The 18633-nt window shown below is 47.6% G+C and overlaps 1 protein-coding gene across 2 annotated transcripts in view; it reads left to right on the top strand.

The window, feature by feature from the left end:
* HUNK (hormonally up-regulated Neu-associated kinase) overlaps positions 1–18633 on the top strand; it is a 46270-nt gene that overhangs the window by 2359 nt on the left and 25278 nt on the right. For both annotated transcript variants that reach the window (XM_069026775.1, XM_069026782.1), the window contains exon 2: positions 12702–12994. In XM_069026775.1, the coding sequence (XP_068882876.1) occupies positions 12702–12994 (293 nt within the window). The remainder of the gene's footprint in view (positions 1–12701; positions 12995–18633) is intronic.

Raw genomic sequence — 18633 nt, 5'->3', positions numbered from 1 at the left:
AAACCCACCTCTTTAGTTCCAGCTATTTGTGCATAAGCAATCTGAGTTAATGGGTAGAAGATAAGAGTTATTAATGATTTGTTTCAAGTGAGGTCCTCTCTGAGTGAGGTTCCTTCCTCTCACCCCAGGGGCGAATGCTTTCCATCCCAGGCGTGACCCCACGTGAGGGTTTCAGCCCAGGTCGGAGCTGATGGAAACTCAGCTCTCCTGGGCACGTTCCTGTGCCGAGCTCTGGCATGGCCCCCAGTCAGAGGCAGCTGAGACGTGCCCAAGCCGGCTGTGCCTCGCAGCTCTGCCCACATGGAGCCCACCACAGGCGACGGAGCTCCGCCTGGGATAGCAGGGAGAGAAGGGAAACATCTGCTTACCCGAGCTCCTTCCTTTCGGAGCACAGGGCTGTGTCAGCGGGGAGGCTGAGGCTGGCAAGGGTGGGAGTGGGATCAGGAAGAGAAGTGCCTGGCGGCCGGAGAGCAGGGATTTGTTGGCAGCCGGTCATGGGAGGAGGCTCTGTGGGGAGAGATCGTTGCTCTTGGCTGTGGACATCAACCATTTCTTAAGCACTTCCACCATAGCATCCTGCCATGACCTGCTGCCAACAAATCCCTGCTCTCCGGCTGCCAGGCACTTCTCTTCCTGATCCCATTCCCACCTTGCTCCTCCTGAGGCCAGAAGGGAAGGTTGCTCCTTAAGGGCCCGATGCTGTCCCCACTTCCATGGCCCAAGGTAGCAGCTGGCTGTGTAGAGTGTCCCAGTTTTTCACTTGCAGAGGAAGATCTGCAGGAGTGAGCACGTCGTGTGCTCACAAGGGGAGTCCAGTGCAGCAGAGTGGGGAAACACGGCCGTCTCCTGTGGATCACCGGGATCACTGCATTTTTCTAAGTGGATGTTTTACGAGCCTGTTATTCTGGGATTAGTGCCTGTGTGTGTTGAAAGCAAAAAAACCCCAATTGACATCTGATTTTTGTCTGCAAAGCCGTTGTTGAGCCAAGGGCATTGCCTAAATTCGATGAAATTGCCCTAAGCAGAGTCTTCCTCCTGCTGTCTGGGAGCTGTTCTGGCAGAGTCTGGGCCCCTTACGGTCACTGAAATGTCAGACTTCAGTAGCGGGGGCCCAAACAGGTTTTGATTTGCAGCAGACTTTAGCAACTCCAGAGGAGTTAATGCACATTATTGTCTCAGAAAATTGTGTGTTTGGGAATGAAATCCGTGGATTAATGAGCCCCCAGCCAGGCTTGGATCCATTGCCCTGACACAAGGCATTGTACACAGTCGAGGCGATGCCAAGCGGGTGCCAAAAATCTGCCATTACCTCACCCTGACATTACTGGGAATCTGGAAGGGTCTTCAAGAGGGATGGGATGGCACATTCCATGGGCCAGGCACTGGTTCCTTTAGCAGGGCAGCTGATGGGTGGTGCACTCGGCGTGACCTGTGTGGGATGGAACTCGGCAGCTCCTACGAGCTTGGGAGGGTGAGCTGAGGTGAGATTTTTAAACCTTCCCTACCCAGGTTTTCATCAGTGGGCTTTAACCCACACCTCTTGTGGTGCTGCTTGTGGTTTGTGCTGCCATAGTGCCACGCATGTTATTATTTTCTGGGCTTGGAAAACCCTTGGTGGGGCCTGATGCAATTAAGCGCATTTTAGCTGAGCGCAGGAGAATGTTGAACGGATTATTCTTTCCATGGCTTTTGAATGAAATATCGCAGCCTGTAATCTGACATTTTGGGGTAAAAGGCTGATTTGTCAGCTCGACTCGGGCAGTCTTTATTGCTAATCCTAAGGAAACATAGCTCCTCTATGAAGAGCAAGCCAATTTAGCTTTAAATTGTGGCTCTGGAGCCCTGCTGAGTGAGCCGTATTTGGGTGACTCTGGGAGCCTGTGCACAACATACTCTTGGATTGTTCCAAGTCAGTTGCTGGGTGATGGGGATCAGGGAAAGCAGATACCTCTCCTTTATAAAGAGAGATATTTTTATTTTAAAAAGGTATATTTTTATAAAAATATACTTACTTTTTGCATTCTTGTGGAGCTGAGAGTATGTTGCCATCACTGTGGTGGGGTGACTTGAGGCTCTGTTAGCACACTCTGTGTTATCTATTCCGTTATCTGCTGCAGACCCCAGCGAAATGTCCCAATAACTCTGTACAGCATTGTGGAGTGACAACACATTGACAATATATCGAGCCAAAGTCCCTGTAAACAAACCTGATCCAAGATTATATTTAACTGCTTTTTGGTGTAATCTTTGGCACCACAAAAAAAAAGTCACTGAGGCAAATTGCCTCATTTGATTTCTCATCCACGGAAAGCTTTGTTTATCATTTTCTTCAGTGCTATTGTTGAGCTGGAACAAGGTACGTTTTTAGTTACACTTAGTCAAGAGGCTGCAACAGTGGGAAGCAGTGGCTAAAAATACAATTTACCAGTTTTTCTATGGAGGCAAAGCAATTAATATTAAAGGTGGCCTTTTCACAGAAGAGTTCATGTTCAGAATGCATTTCTTTGTTAAAAAGGTAGAGAAAAGAAAAAGGCATATTTGAGCCCCCCCGGAGGTGGAGGGGTGGGTGGGCAGGCAGAGCAGCCTTCCTGCAGAGACCTGGAAATGCCTCTTCGTGTCACAGAGTTAAATTTTGCCATGAGTAAATTCACTCTTTCCCTACGTCTTTCACCTTCAGGGCTTCAGGGAATGGAGACTTGGTGGCTTTTGGGGGTGTTGGCAGGTGAGGATCTTGCCCTGTTGATGCCCCGGGTGACTGTTTCCTCCCTGATGACATCGCTGCTGGGAAATTCAACACTGGGGGGGACTGTCAGCCTTGTCTGTATTTCAAGATCCAGCATTTCCCAAGCAGTAGCACTGGTTTAAAACGTGGGGAATTTGGTACATGCCCATGTACACTTCTAGGATCTTTGCCTCTGTCTTTACCCGTTCTGAGTTTTGGGGGCCTTGAGGGTGTGTGTGGTGTCACTTTCAAACCATCCTGCCAACCAAATGGGTCAGCAGGTTGCCTCACTGCAGACAGAAGTTGAGTTGCTAAGGTGTTCGCAGGTCTTTCCATTCAACCTTTTCCTTTTTCCTCCCTCCCAGGTATTGTGAGGTTGCAGGTAAAACAGTGAGACCTTCATTGTTTTCAGGGGCTCAGAGGGTAAAGCTGCAGGATTTTAATTTGAAATTTGATCTGCTGGGGTTTTTTTCTTCCCCCAGTGATACTTGCATATCAGTTTCCTGGATGCGTTTGCTCTCTCACTTACGTTTAGTTAGTAGTTTTATCTTTACCTGTTTCTCTACATATTTTCAAATTTTATCTCTATCCAAAAAAGAAAAAAAAAGAGCTTATTTTGGAAAGCACTGACTGCCAATCCACAGGGTGGCTTTTCCCCAGGATGCTGTTCCACTTGATTAAACAGCTGCCAACTGTTGCACCTGGATGATGTGCCACTCTTAATTACATGCACCGAGGAAACAAAACGAGGGTGTTTCTGCAGCCTGGATTTTGACATTTTCTTGCTTCTAGGTGTTTGCTTTCGCAGCTTTGACACTGTTCTGTTCACAGGGGTTTGTGTCTGTGTGTGCAGATCCAGAATTTGTGCTAAAGCCACTCCACACACACTTCTGTTAACACGCAACACTCCAGGAAATGTTTTGGAGAACAGTGTTGTGGTTGCAGTGGCAGCACTGAGGACTTGGCTGGGAGCAGGACCAGGCTGCTGTGTCAGTGTAGTGTTCCCTGATAGGTGTTATGGAGCTTGCAAGAGTTTTTAGCAGAAGGCAGAGTGAAGCCAAACTGCTGATGTGCTCCCAGCTGCTCAGACTGTTTCACCTGGAAGATAACCAGGTGAAAATTGGTTATGAAGCCACACTCTTCCCTCTCTCTCTTTCCTGTGTTGCACACTGGGTGTGAGCAGGAATGAGCTCGGATAGGCGGGGAGCCTGTTCATTAATGCACAGTCTGACTTCAGAAAGACTGCCTTAATGTTTTTCAGCTGTAGCTTGCAACTTGTTCTGCAATGAGCTGAATTGACGCGCATGTGGCAGTTCCTTATCCTCTTGAGATAATCTGCTTTCAAGTTTGCATTCAGCAGTTTTAAGGATGCCTCATGTCAGCAATGTGCTGCTTTTCCTACAGACTGTTATCCTTTCAGTGGCAGATGCAGGATGGAGGGAAGCCGAGTGTTTTGGGTTGAATTGACACCAGGTGACGCTCACATCTGGAGCTGTGTACTTGTTCCTGCAAGTTTTGTAATTTTAACTTGTTTAATGGTATGTAGAGCTGTATGCCCATTTCCAAAGGCATGTGTTACCTCTAAATGTCTTGGCAATTAGAGCACATCTTGCTTCCTGCATTGTGCAGTGTCTCCTGTGACTCCAGTGACCTGCAGGATGCTGCTGCAGCTTCTTGCATTTCAGCAGATGCAGCTCTTTGTCCCTCTGCCCTCATGGGTTTTGTTTGCCTGCAGTTGGGAAAAGGAAGGTTATTAATGAGAACCACTTGCTCTTCACAAGGATACAACCCTGGCAGGAAAGCAGTCGTGACAAACCTTGCGGTGACTGAATTGTGACAGTCTGCCTGGACCCCAAGCTGTTGTGTTGCCTGAGCAGTGGCACGGAAATGAGCTGAGGGTTTACAGCTGACTGTGCTGTTCTTCAAGGTTATGGAGAGGCATCAAAGCTGTCCAAAGCCAATAACTGGGGAGATACAAGCCAGGAGACGAATTAGGTGGATTGCAGTGCTGGTGCTCACCTGGCAGTGTGGGATACAAGTGCACCGGAGCAAACTGGCTGGACTCAGGCCATGCTGGTGCTGCTCTGCTTGCCCCACTTTGGTTCCTTCAGCTCCTGATTGGCTGAGCTGTTTTTTTCAGATGAGTTGAAGAGCAGAAAACCCAAAGCTCCCTCTCCCATGGCTCAGTGAAACAGCTCATGCTGTGTTTCACGGAGGGGCTGTCTGGTGGCTGATCTCCTGCAGGGGATGAACTCAGTGTTGAGAGCGGTTTGGTGGGCTGGAGGTTGTGCTATGAGGAGAACTGGGCTGGCTTTTCTGGAGCAGGAGAGAAGCCACTCTGGGGCCCACCTAGTACAGAGGCACCCCTCTGCGAGCTGGCTCAGGGAACCCCTGCCACACCTGTGTGCTGATCTGTGCTCAGAGTCAGTGCTAGCAGAGAGCGGGGTCAGACCTTATCCTCATGGAAAGTTTGGCCTGGGAGGAGTCACCGTGGTCCCCCAGGGAAAACTCCTGTGAAAAATTAACAGAATCTGCTGCTGTCCTGACCAAAGTCTCCTTTTCTGTCAGTGTTTGCTCTGCTCTGGTCCTGCTGAGCTCTGGGTTCAACACCTTTGGTGCTATACCCACAGTGCTTCTCATTTGCCATGTGAGATCAGAGGCACTGGGAGGAAAGCCATTGCAACAAAGAGAACTAAAAAAAGGCAAGTTATATAAAATAAAGTTCCTTTGCTCTCTGTCTGTTGTGGAAGATTGTCATGGAAACATTTTTTTCAGAGAATAAATTTATTTTCTGTGAATAATGTCCACGGAGCTGAGGGAGAGAGCGTATTATTTATATATAAAATCTTTATTGGAGACACCTTTTTCCTGGCTCCTGGCAGTTGTAAATGTTTTATCTGCTGTGTTTTAAACCACTACAAAGGAGGGTATTACCTGGGCCTCGAAAGCAGTGGCTCACGGGGATTGGGTTGTTGGTTTTTCTCTTCCTTAAAGCCAGAGAGCTGTATTGGTATTAAATCAGGGGCACTTAGCCTTCCATGAGTTCTGCCTAAGATCACTAAAATGTGAAACAGGGGCTATTTAATGGGAAACATATCCCACAACCAGGAAAATGGGAAGCCGCATTGGCTGCTGGGTGTCTCCTGCAGGGATCGGTGCTGGAGGAATGTCATTGGTATCACTCCTCTGCTTCTGCTTCCCCGCTGGTAACCTGAGACCTTCATCCATCTCTCTGTGCCAGGGGAAGCTCTCAGCGTTAGGAGGGCGAGTTATGGTTTATCAGGAACAGCTGGGTGGGATGCAGGACACGCTGGCAGCTGAAGCATCGTCTGTGCCCTCCCATGTCCCTTCTCTTGTCCTGCCAGCCTGCTGGGGACACGTCCGGGTGCAGGGAACCTCCTCTTCCCAGCACTCGTCGCACTGGTTGCCCCTGGGAGTGGCTGGGAGCAGCCACCAACTTCCAGTGATGTGGAGTGAGGACCTCGTTGGTCCAAAGGGGTTTTCCATCTGCACATCGGGCTCCCCGTGTGCTTCCCTGAGGAAAGTCTTTCCTGATAGCTGCTCATTCCTTCAGTTTAGGGTTTTCCTCCAGTGTTTTGTCATGTCAGTCTTACTTTAGGAACGGGGGTCAAAAAGCCCTTTTCTGAAAACCAGGGAGATTTTGGAAAGTGATACTTGATGGATGTTTTGCATTTTGTCAGTGGCAAGGCAAGGCAAACTTGTCTGTCCCAGGCGCTCGGAGACAAGATTGTTCTTTGCAGGAAATGTCTCCGGCCTGGAGGCTGGTTTTGACAAGCTCTGTAAGGATTTCTTTTGGAACCTTTTAGTGCATCCTCGTGTATGTCTCTGTCTGGCTTTCTGCCACCACTACTTTCATCAGTCTCTGCATAATCTCTCTTGACTTGTGTAGATATCCTTAGAGCCCAGGGAGGTAAAAATGTGCTGCTCTCCCTCATGGATGCAGTTACGGCTGCCCCATTAATGAACTGACCAAGAGAGCACTGGAAGGTTGCTGGAATTGATTTCTTTCTGCCAAAGGCAAGACAGATCCCTGCCGTGACCCACTAAAGGTAAGCCATAAACCAAGTTCCTTCCTATGGATGAGGCTGTTCTGTGTTCCAGCTTCCCAGGCAGTCTCTGACCCTGTGGCACCTGTGTCTGGTACAAATGCTGCTGCTTTGGACATGTAGAACCAAGGAAAAATGTATTTTATGGGGGTTTCTTTTCCGAGTGGTTGGGTAGGGGCATTGTGGCACCCCAGTTGCCTCCAAACCATCTCCTGCTGGTCCCTGAGCTGTAAAGGTCTGGCTGTTCCAGGTGCCAGGGATGCTGACAGGTCAGGATGCGTCTGTCTGTCCCTGTTTGAGCAGGGAGTGATGCAGATGGTGAGACAGAAAGGGCAGCTGGCTCTGTGGAAACAGCAGAGCAGAAGTCCAGGGAAGGGTAACCACAGTTGCCTGTGGAACATGGCACAAAGTTCTCCGTAAGTATGGTGTGAGGTAACAGACGTGTTGAAGACAAATGGCCTGAGTTTGCCCAATTTACCTTTTGGGCTGTTCATTTCAATTTTATTAAAGAGCTTTCTGTTATCAGAAATCTTTCCCTCATGTAGGTGCTTGCAGAAAATCATTGAGTCAGTGCTTAGCATTCTCTTAATTAAATATTTTGAGCTTCACTCTGTTACTACGACAAACAGTTGTTGGACCTCAGACTGTTCTGAAGCTCTTTTCAGAACTCTTTCCAAAGCTTCAATATGATTTTTTAATTACTGGCACCAGAACTGGATACAGCAACCTAATAATAGTCCCCAGTGCCTCGGACAGGTGTAATTAATACCTTTTCTTACTTTAACAAATACATCCTGCCTATGCTTTTAGGGATTATGTTTAAGTTGGCTGTGGCATCAAGAGGCCTTACGATCATTTGCTTATCTAAAGTCCTCCTGAATACCTCTCTACACTGCTGGCTTCTGTCATGTTTGGGCTGTAGAGAATGGTGGGATGTTCTTTTTTTTCCCCGGCCGTTGGATTCTTTCCCTTCAGGCTACCAGGAATCCGAAGTACATGAGTGAATGTACTCGGAGCTACTTTCTTGTCTGGAAGAGTTGATGTTTCTTCAGGGGCTGATTTCAAGTTTTCCAGGCCGTGTCTAGTCTGCCAGCAGAGCCAGTGGCCTGCTGCCTGCTGAGACATTTATCCTGGACTCCTCTACAGCAGCTGGGTTTGTGTATTGCTACACCCCAAACTCTTGGCTTGCGCTGTCAGAGTCAGAAGAAAAGAAAATACCTTAACAGCAGTGACTCCTCCCTACCTTTTCTGATTGCTGATTTTTTCTACAATTAGAGCAAATACCGAAATACCCTTTTCTTTTAGTGCTTTTTTTCTTAAGATACTGGAACTTGCTGTATAAAAAACCCCATTCCTTTACTGCACTGTAAAATTTGCGAAGTTGGAACAGTTAGAGGAAAGAATAAACTCTATCCAGAGAATGAAGTTGGCATTTTCTAATCCTTGGATTTGGTTGTGATGAATGACTTGTTCTGTGCCTGGCTGGTTGATTGCCCAAAATGAGATGCCCTTGAAGGGGTTGATTTTGGGACTGTGCTGACAGTTTTGCAGGCTTCAGAGTTAGGTCTGTTTAATATGATTTGAATTGGCCACCCAAAATCACCAGCTGGTTTTGAAAACGGAGCTCAGATTTTTGCGGTGAGAACAGTGGTAAATACAAAGCAAGCTGCAAGTGAAGCCAGACAGCTATCACTGGAAATAAGGGAGGAAAGAAACGGAATTTATTGCCGCCTTGGGCACAGCAAAAAGAAAGAAGCTGGATATGGACTTGCAGTACTGATGGCTGCAAAATATCTCCGTGGTCTGGCTCTTTGTCTCATTCTCCTGGCTAAGCTTAAACTAGACAGTAAAGGTTTGTGATTTGGGTGCAGAAGTCCAAGTCTCAGGCCTTCCCTTTGCCTTTGCCCCGAGCTGCAGCTCTGAGCTGCATTGGCATTAGTCAGGATGCTCCAGGATGGTGCTGGGAGTGAGTGCTGCTGCCTGGATTGGCACCATCTCCAGCAGGTCTGCTGGAAGTAGACTCTGAAAGCAAAAAAAAAAGAAGAGGGAAAAAAAGAAGAAAAAGACAGGGGGTTGTCCCTCCAACAGCTAAATAGTCCCTCCGATAGTTGAAGTTGCTTCTCTTGTTCTCTCTTGGTCTCTTGGCCAAATCCCACAGTTCTTGCTGGATTCTTTTTCAAACCAGTTTCCTCTCAATTCAGCTGAAGCTCCCTTTGGCAGCAGCCAGCAGGAACTGCCTCCCTCTTAGACTGAGGAGAGGATTTGCAGAGGGAAACAATCCAAGCAGTCGGGTAAGTGGGGAAAGCTCTTCAAAAGTCCTCAAAATGTCACACCCTGATTTTGCAAGGTCATGTGCCATCCTCTGTTCTCTGCAAAGTTAAACATGTTAGAACATTATTTGCCGAGCTGGGGCCACTGCAGTGGAAGTGTTCCTGTAGTTGTTACTGCAGGCATCTGACGTGGGCATTGTTCAGGACCTCTTGACTTGGGCTCCTCGAACAGGCCCTTAAGAGAACCTGTTTGCTGGCAGCCACGAGGGCTTGCTGCCTCTCTGAGGTGCATTCCTGTACCAAGAGACAGCCTGTTGTCTTGGATCTCCCCTCCTGCCCCAGTATTATTCTGGTTTTGTGTTCAGCTTCGTGCTGGCACCCAACACGTGGTTCCCAGCAGCACTGCACTGCAGGCACACCGTGCCTTGAATTTCTCACGGAGACACAGCAGAAACTGAAAAATGTGAGTTTTCAAAGCAGACTTCCAGCACCGAGGAGAACTTTGGGAGGGTCAACTCCAAGAAAAATGCTGTCTTGGCAAGACTGAGCGAAGCAGCACTGCTGCAGAGCATCCAGGCCATGAGGTAAACTGACCTCTGGCCAAGCAAATGTCTACAGAAGCACAACTTCCTGAGCTGGGATTTCCCCAAGTGTCACTGGCAGAAGGGGAGAGGATGACTTGGACTTCTGCTCGCTGAGCACCTGGAGGTTCCTCCTGCCTGGAGCAGCAGAACCTTGTTGGGTTGTTGGCAGGTCTGGGAAGATGCCCAACAGGAGCTGGTGCCTCCTGCGTGGACACACGGACGGGGCATTCCTAGGATGAGTGTGACCCTCTTCCCTGCTTCATGGCAATTCCATACTGCTTACAAAGGGAATGCAAAATGTGTCTTCTCTGGTGTCAGCAGCTCTGGCTCCCAGATTTCTCCAGGCAACGTTTGGTCCTTTAAGCTGTTCCTTCTCAGGTTTATTTTTTTCCTCAGGGCCTTGCTGTGACTGTTTTTGTGCAGTTTGGTGCCAGTCAGCTTCACCCTCCCCCGCCTCTCTCTCTCTGAGATTCACAAGCCCTCCTAAAGCAGGAGCTGGCACCAGTCCCCCGTGCCCGTGTGTGTGGGACACGTGCTGGTGTTTGGGTGAGGACACGTGCCCGTGCTGGAGTTTCAGCTGCTTGGTTCTGCAGGCAGCATCACCCTCTGCTCCAAGGAGGAGAGAGGTGCTCGCCCTGCCCTCACCTGCACTCGTGTGTGCTTTAGCCCAGCCTGGACTATTTTAGCGCGGCGACGGAGAGAAGCAGCAATTGCTCATATGATGTGTCACACCATAAACTTCAGGAAAGTAATTCATTCCAACAGTGTAATTCTAGGACTCGGGAACCAAAAATATGGGCTATTACTCATCTTTGTATCTCATAACACAGAATAACCTAAACCAGTTATCTATTTACACAGCAGAGGTTTAGCCAAAAGCAGAGTCTTGAATGTCAAGAGCCACTGTTGCTACATATTGAGAGTAATTACTTGCTTTATCATTTATTTTTTTATTTCTGCACCAATATTGGCCAGGAACTCAAGTCAGGAGGTAGGCATGATGCAGAAACAAAGAGCCCCTACTTGAAGCTTGGGAGAGCAAAGCTGAGTAATTGGCATGTCTTGAGTAGGCTGTGAAAGCTCGAATGTGTTTGTTTTATGATTACCCAACATCTACAGTATTTTCTCTACTGAATGCTTTTTCCTTCTGCTTGAATGAAATTTCCAGGTGCGTGCACACACATCTATGCTGCACAGGAGGCTCTGTGTGTGAAATGTGTCTGGGCACATTTGGTCTTCACTTGCCTTGGTCTACCTCTGGATGAACTCAGAATCAGGGATATTTAGCTAAGTCGGCCCTGGGGTAACTCCATGCAGAGTTTCATCCCTAGAACAGGGTATTGCTGGAACAAATCTGCTGTTTCCACCTTGGTCAGCTCTGTCAGCGGTGCAGGGGGATATCTTGGACCTGAAGGAAGGGGTCCTGAAGGGGGAAAGGTCACTCAGAGCTGGGGTGAATCCCAACCCTGCTTTGCTTGTCTGCTGGGATTGGTGGGGTGCCTGACCAGGTGTCTGTCAAAATTAAGGGGAAAGTTTGTCCTTAAGGCATAGAAAGCTAATTCTTGGTGATGGTGGAGAAGTCCTTAAGTAGTCACGTGGTTGGCTCTGGGTTCAGGGGGTTTTTCCACCTCCAGAGCTGAGCTAAGGCACGTGTAATGTGCTTTTTTTTTTTGTCAATGAGTTGGGGGTGACTTACCAATATGAATAATAGACTGCTGCTCTGTACTGTTACCACTCCGTGTTTTGTACCCTGCAGCTGTGGAAAATACCAGCTTTTAAATTTTTTTTAATTCTTGCACAGATTGCGTTGTGCTGCCAGCGTACAGTGTGGTATGTCATGTTTCTGTAACCTGTGAATTTGTTTGTTCTCACCAGAGTAAATCCTGTGGTTTGCTGCCTAAGTAATCTGTGCAAGCCTCTGTGCTCAGTTCTGTCTCGTTGGATGAAAGAATGTACTAATTTAAGTCCCTTTCCTTGGTGAATCACCTGAGGCTTTCAGAAATGGCAAAATTAAGCTGATTTACTTGTTGTTTTATCTGATGACTAAATGTTGTCTCTTTAATGTGAGTAGTCAGGAATGTAGCCCCCAGGTGTTTGTGGTCCTGATGCTGCTCTGAGTTCACCCAGCAGCTCTCGTGTGTCGTGTTCAGCTTTACCTCTTTGTCAGGGCTTTGTCATCAGAATGATCTTTCCTTAGCAGACACACATTCAGCCAATAACACACTCAGCAATATTGGCTCCTGGCTCTTAGCACACACTAGGAAGCCCCAATTCCTGCAGTTTTACCCTTCAATTCCAAGGCATTGGTGTCAAAGGGAAGGTGCAGGTGACCAGGAAGCCTGAACGTTTCCAGGGACCCAGGGGCAGCCACAGCTGCTCTGGGCACCCTATGCCAGGGCCTCGCCACCCTCACAGCCAGGCATTCCTTCCCAATATCCCGTCTAGCCCTGCCTTCTGGCAGTGGGAAGCCATTCGGCTTGTCCTTGTCCCAAGTCCCTCTCCTGCTCTCACAAGAGAGAAAAAGCAAATGAGAGAAAAAAGAAATGTGCCAGGAGAGTGGTACCAAAATGATTTTGTTTTTCATAGTGTGTTTTTATCCTGTTTAATCATGCAAAGCCAACGCTTGACTATAGTTTAAGAAAATTGTCACGGAAGGATATCATCTCCAGTCGTGTATTCAAAGCTGGGAAAAGCCAAAAGCGACACTTCAAAGTTGTAAACACCAGTCTGGAGGCTTTCTGAGTGAAGAGCTGCAATAAATGCCCAGCGTTAAGCGTGTCAGGTGTTTGTGGATGGTTAGTGGGATCATCTCCTCTCCTTTGTTACTGGTTTCCCTGCAATAGTTTTTGACTGTCATTATACAAGGAAATAAAGGATGGATGAGTCAGGGGGGTTGGAAGAACTCTCTGACCTGTGCAGCTGTGCCTGAAGCCATGGTGTGCCAGCTGAGAGGGACATCCTTTTGACTCCTTTTTTTTTTTAACGGTTGTTTCTACAAGGTTCGAGCAACAAATCATCGCTGTGACAGCTAACAGCCCCCTCTCCTGTTTTCTCTTAGGTGGCAGTGAAAGTAATTGACAAGAAAAGAGCCAAGAAGGACACCTATGTCACCAAGAACCTGCGGCGGGAAGGGCAGATCCAGCAAATGATCCGCCACCCCAATATTGCCCAGCTGCTGGATATACTGGAAACTGAGAACAGCTACTACCTGGTCATGGAGCTGTGCCCTGGTGGCAACTTGATGCACAAGATCTACGAAAAGAAAAGGCTTGAGGAGCACGAAGCCCGCAAATACATCCGGCAGCTCATCCTGGCAGTGGAGCACCTTCACCGAGCAGGAGTCGTGCACAGGTAATTTGGGAAAGCCTCTCTGGTGGGAAAGTTTAGATCAGATCCTCAAAGTGGCATTTATTTGTACTGTAAGGAGATTTCCTTATAACAACATGTTCCTGAGAGCTTTCTGGCTGCTCTTCATGGTGTCGTTTGGATGCTCTTATCTTGGGCATTAGGAACTGCCTGCAGAAAGTGCTTAAGCAGCTTCAGGTGAGCACTCAGGAGCTGTGCTGACTCCATGGCAAGGGACTGGACTCAATGATCCCTTCCAACTCAGGATATTCTGTGATTCTGTGTCCATAAAGCCTGTGCAGTCCAGAAGTAGGGCCCTTTCCCTGCAAGCACTGTTTTGCCTCTCTGAAGCTCTGCACCAACACGAGCTAATGAATCCTTTCTCTATTTCTTTGACAAGGTGGCTGTGCCTGTTGCTTCACTGGTGGAAGTATGGCAGTGTGGGGAGAGGAGCTCATTTGCCCAAAGCCTCGCAGTGCCAGGGCTGGGAAAAGCCTCAGTGGGACCACTGAAATCCCTGGCTTCTGCTTTCCTGCTCTTTGCATTTGTTGCATCACCTCAGCAGGGCCTTACAGGATGGAGAGAGCCAGAGCTGCTGTGGTGCATCACTTCGTTTCTTTGTGACCTTCATCCCCAGAATCACAGGATATGCTGAGTTGGAAGGGCCCTACAGGGATCATCCAGCTCAACTCCTGGCCCTGCACAGGACACACCAAAAATCCCACCCTGTGCCTGAGAGCGTTGTCCAAACACTCCTTGAGCTCTGTGTATCAGAGCAGGATGTGCATCTCCTGGCAGGAGGATGCTGTGGAGTTAGGAGTTCACTTGGGCTTTAGGGAAATAGGACAAGCTCAGCAGAGAGAAGCCTGATGAACAAGGAGAACTGAAGCCCCTGAGCAGCAAGTGGGAGATCTGGAAGAGTGCAGGTGGAGGTGTCACATGTGACTGCCTGTCCCTGTACCTTTCTCTGCTTCTGTGCTCTTGGCTGCTATGGAGACAGGAGGATGGTGGGCTGGCTGGACCTTTGGAGCCAGAATCTCTCCTCTCCTGTTCTTAGGTGTATTTATAGGGCGTTGTGCTAAGAAGGAGGCTCTGCTTTCTAAATTTGGGCCAGCTGGTGTTAAGTCTGGACTCCCACACAGTTCCCGTATGATGCTGAGCAAGTTGTGTAGGCCCCATCCTCTTGGGTTCTGTGGGCACGTTGTAGGAGTCAGACATCTGAATGCTTTTGAGGATCTGGGTCTGCATCTCCTTGGCTTCACTGACTGTGCAGAAGGTGGGGAGCTGCCCACAGCCAGCTCCTGCAGCTGTGCCCAGCTGTGTGCTGAGCTGCCCACCACTGTGCGGCGTGGGTGCATCTGGCTCGGTGGAACTCCATGTGCTCTGTGAAAGCTGCTTTTTTTGTCTTGGATCTCTGTGTGTTCCCTGTGATCCATTAGGGATAACTGCTATGTGCACAGGCCACCTCTGGTCTTACCTCAAGCTACATTTCAGGTACCACTGTAATACGGATATTTGAGCAGCCAGCAGGTTCTCTATCAGCCTCAAAACTGCTGATCTCTTTAAATTATTAACCCCACGGTTTTGAGGCAAGGACGAGGAAGAAGTTTACTTATTGCTTTCAGGGATCAGTTGATACCCAGTATTTAGCGAGAGAGAGAGATGAAGGAAATAAATCAAGTTTCTGAGATGGGCAGAGGAAAACAAGGCAGGAACAGATGAACATGTTTAGCTTTTAACAGCAGGATTGGGTCAGCAGCAGCAATTCCTGTCCCTGAAAAATTCACCCTCTGCACAGTGGCCAAGGCACTTACAGGGGGCTGGTAGGCTTGGCTTTGATTGCCTTCTTTTTCAGAGAGGATTCAAACCCACGTTTTTGACAAAAATAGCTTGTTCCCTAAGCACAAGCTGGAATCAACAGGCTGTTGTGGTGAGAAGAGGGCAAGGCTCTGGGGCCCAGGGAGAGCCTGAGTTCCCATGTGGATCCTGCAGGTTTGGCTCTCACCCCTTCCCTCTCTGCTGCCTCTGTGAGCTTAGCACAGCTCCAGGGGCTGTGGGAGGAGGCAGCAGCCCTGAGAACAGTGACAGTGCTGGGCTTCCTCTGGCAGCTGAGCTCTGTCTGTCCAGCCCTGTGGCATTGAATTAATCCCTACCCCAAGGGCAGCCTCCTCCATCCACCCTGTTTCTCGGATCACTGTGCAACACTGAGCTGCTTCTTGGGAGGCTTCCCCACGGTGAATGAGCAGGACTAATTCTGCTTAAAATGATAAAACTTGACAGAATCACAGGCAGCATATCTGCAAGTATTTTCTCTGGCTTAACCCGTTCAATGTGTTGCCTTCTTCTGCAAGCCAAGTGTGTAGAGCAGTGTAGAGATGCAGGAAAAGCCCTGGTAGTGTGATCTGGTTTTATTCTCCTGGCTCTCTGAGCAAGAGAGGGAGAAAAATTAACAATTACCTCAGGAGTTGTCCTTCAGCATCTCGGGCCTCTGACTGTGGCAGCTCTAAAAACAGGCTACTCAATCAGCTACTGAAGGAGGAAAAAAATAGTGCAGGAGTCTGATTCATTCTCTGCCTGGCTGCAATGGCAGTGTTCTGTTGTTGTTGTTATTTTTAAAGCAGGTAAAAATACCAGCATTTTCATGTGCGTGGTGATGCGGGGGCGTTCGAGTTTGCCACGTGTGGAAGAAACTGCAGCATCCTCGGCCAGAAAAGGGGCTGCTGTTTGTCTCTCCAAATGCTTCCCATGGAATGGGGCAGGGCCCTGAAAAGCTTTTTATTGGCTCTTCTATTGCAAAAGAAAACCATAGGTTTTGTCTGCATTATTTGGGGAATAATGTCTATGGCTTACCCTGTTCGGCTTGGGATGAAGAACCCCAGATGGAATAAAGTTGCATGAAATTTGCTGATGTTATTTGATGAGTATTACTCAGGAAGCTGCATGGCTTACAATCCAGACTTGGCATGGCAGAAAAGCACTCAGAGCACTGGTCTTTGGGCAAGAGCAGGGACCCAGAATTCAGTGGAAACGCTTTTGTTAAGAGGCACTGATGTGTGAACAGCCTAAAATTAAAGAACTTCAAGAAACCTCATTTTTATTTAGAGATGTAAAAACACCTCCAAACTCATGTTTGACTGTATAGATGTATTTTAAAATTCCAACTTTGTCATCTGCTCAGATGGATGAAGTCTGCAAGTTCCAGAGTGCAGAAGCTGCATCTTTGGTGAGGGGTGCCCAGGGTTCAGAACTCCTCGGCTGCTTGCTGAAAACAAAATGCCACTCTTCTATATATAATTTCATGTTATCATTTGGGTTTCTTTCCCTCTATCAGGAGAGCTGTTTGGCTGCTGCTAAAAATATACTTGTAACAAGCTCAGCTGTGAATCAGGTAGGAATATTTATCTTTTCCTCTGACAGAGGAAAACAGAACCAAATGGCAGGATCTGGTGGAGCTTTCTCTTGGCAGAGGGTGTTTACACAGGCCTTCATGCTGTCAAAAAGCAGCATGAGCAATGAGCCCTCTGGGAGCATAAGGACAGCAGGGAAAATGAAGTGAAAGCCTTGGTGCTTGCCACTGCATCCCACAGGAAATTCTCAACAACCCTTTTAAAGTCATTTTAACAAAATTCAGTCCCATTCAATGCAATTACTGTCAGGTTGTCAAAGAAAGGAATTGAATAGTGTATTGGTAGCAGAGATGGCTTGCTGTATTCCCCTTTTTCTGCCCTCATGGCAGCAGATTCCTGCCTTTCACTGCCATTTGGTGATTAGAAGCAGGTCAGGAGTTTGAAAGAGATGAAAAACCCCTGTGTTTTTGGGCAGAGTTAGGTGATGCCACACGATCCAGTTGCTCGGAGTGCCACAGGATTCCCCATTTGGTACCTGCTGTTTGACATGATGGCTTTGATAACTTCCAGCCTATTAATTTTAAGTGCCAGTAGTCTGGCTGCTGATGCAATATTTATGACAGATCCTGCTCTACAGAACAAACTCTCCTTTTGAAGTGCAGAGCTGCTTTGTCTTTCCATGTTATTTAAGATTTCAGAATTACCTTTGGGCATTCTCTCTTGGAGTGCTCTGGTGTAAACAAACTAAACTTCATTTTAGTGAAGACAATGGACTGGATTCCTCTTTGACAGAGGCAGCCACATGGAATCCAGTGACATTGTTACTGACAGAAGAATTGGGCTCAATAACATTTTGATATCAAAGCCTTTGAAATGAATATTGATGCATCAATGTGGTGATGAACCCAAGTCTCTGCAACCTGGCCAGCTCTTGCACAAGGCTTGAAAGTGGCCTTGAGGGTTGATAGTTAAGGAGTGATTTTCTGTGGTGCTGTTGTGATTAAAAATAAGATTCAGGAGAGAGCAGCCAACAACTGCTGCTGTGCAGCTGCTTGCTGGAGAAACCTTCTTTCTCATCCTCCCTCCCCCAGACAAGAAATAAAGTGTGAAATGCAAAACTTGCCTTTTGCAGCCTGCTGTCTGCCCTGGCATGGAATAAACTGCTCTGGGAGCAGCTGATGGGGTCACTCACTCCAGGGATCTACTTGTGTTCCTCACTGCAGGCACTGGCTGCAGTTGGGGTTTCCAGAGTGGTCCAAAGAGATAAATCAGCCCCATCGACAGCATAACAAACTCCCAAAGAAACTTAGCCCATAAAGATGGTGTATTTTCAGATCCAGGGAATGCCAACTGTGTGCTGCCAGCTCCACGAGCTGAGAAGACATAAATATCTGCTGGTTCTCCATGCTGTGGGAATGCAGCTTGGTCTTCCTTGTGTGCCTTCATTATTCCTAGATTTGACTAACTTGTCCCATAGTTAGAGACTCTCAGCATCAGGGAACTGATCCCTTAGGCAAAGGTAGCACTTCTTGTTCCTTTTGCATTTAGTGCCTGAGGGTATTTTTAAGTTTTTCCAGCAATGAATGCTGAGAATTTACTTATGGGGGAAAATCCATTAAAAAATCCTTTAGTTGTGTTTTTTTGAGGAGCTGTGACAGTGAAGGAACAAGATCAGATTTACTTCAGGGAGGGAAACTGAAAGTGTCCAGAGTCCATGCTTTGTTGCAGTGGAAAAAGAAACACCATTGCCCCCAAGAATGTTTGGAGGCCTGAATTTCATGCACTGTATGATAAAGGGTTTGGAAAATAAAAGGCAAGTAAGACACTCAGTGAAAGCTGGTGAATATTCTGGACCACAAGTTTTGGAGAAAACTCAGATAAGCCTCTTTTTGTGAAAGATAATTAAAGTTTGTACTGGACAGAACTGACCTAATAAAGCATTTAGGATGTTCATGGAAATGGGTCCTAGAGCAGGTGTGCAGCTGGGTTGTACCACCACAAAGAGAAATGTGGGAAAGCCTGTTGTCCTGGCTCCTGGTATTGCGCCAAAAATCAGTGCTTTCCTGTTGGGGTGGACAAAAGCTGTGGTGCATATGGACCATTAGATCAGTTAGCACTCACTGGCAAATCTGCTGAGAACAGACAGATGGGTAAACAGCTTTAACCAGGTTTGCCTGCACTCTGTACTGAGGCAATATTTACATTTCTATTTTTTTTCCTCTGATGGCTTTAAAATGCCCTGTAATATTTCCTTTTTTTTTTTTTTTACCTTGAATCCTTTAAAATATCTTTTCTGGT

This window comes from Aphelocoma coerulescens, chromosome 1, assembly GCF_041296385.1.
Source record: "Aphelocoma coerulescens isolate FSJ_1873_10779 chromosome 1, UR_Acoe_1.0, whole genome shotgun sequence".
NCBI classification, from domain to species: domain Eukaryota; kingdom Metazoa; phylum Chordata; class Aves; order Passeriformes; family Corvidae; genus Aphelocoma; species Aphelocoma coerulescens.
This window is presented reverse-complemented; position numbering and strand designations above follow the sequence as displayed.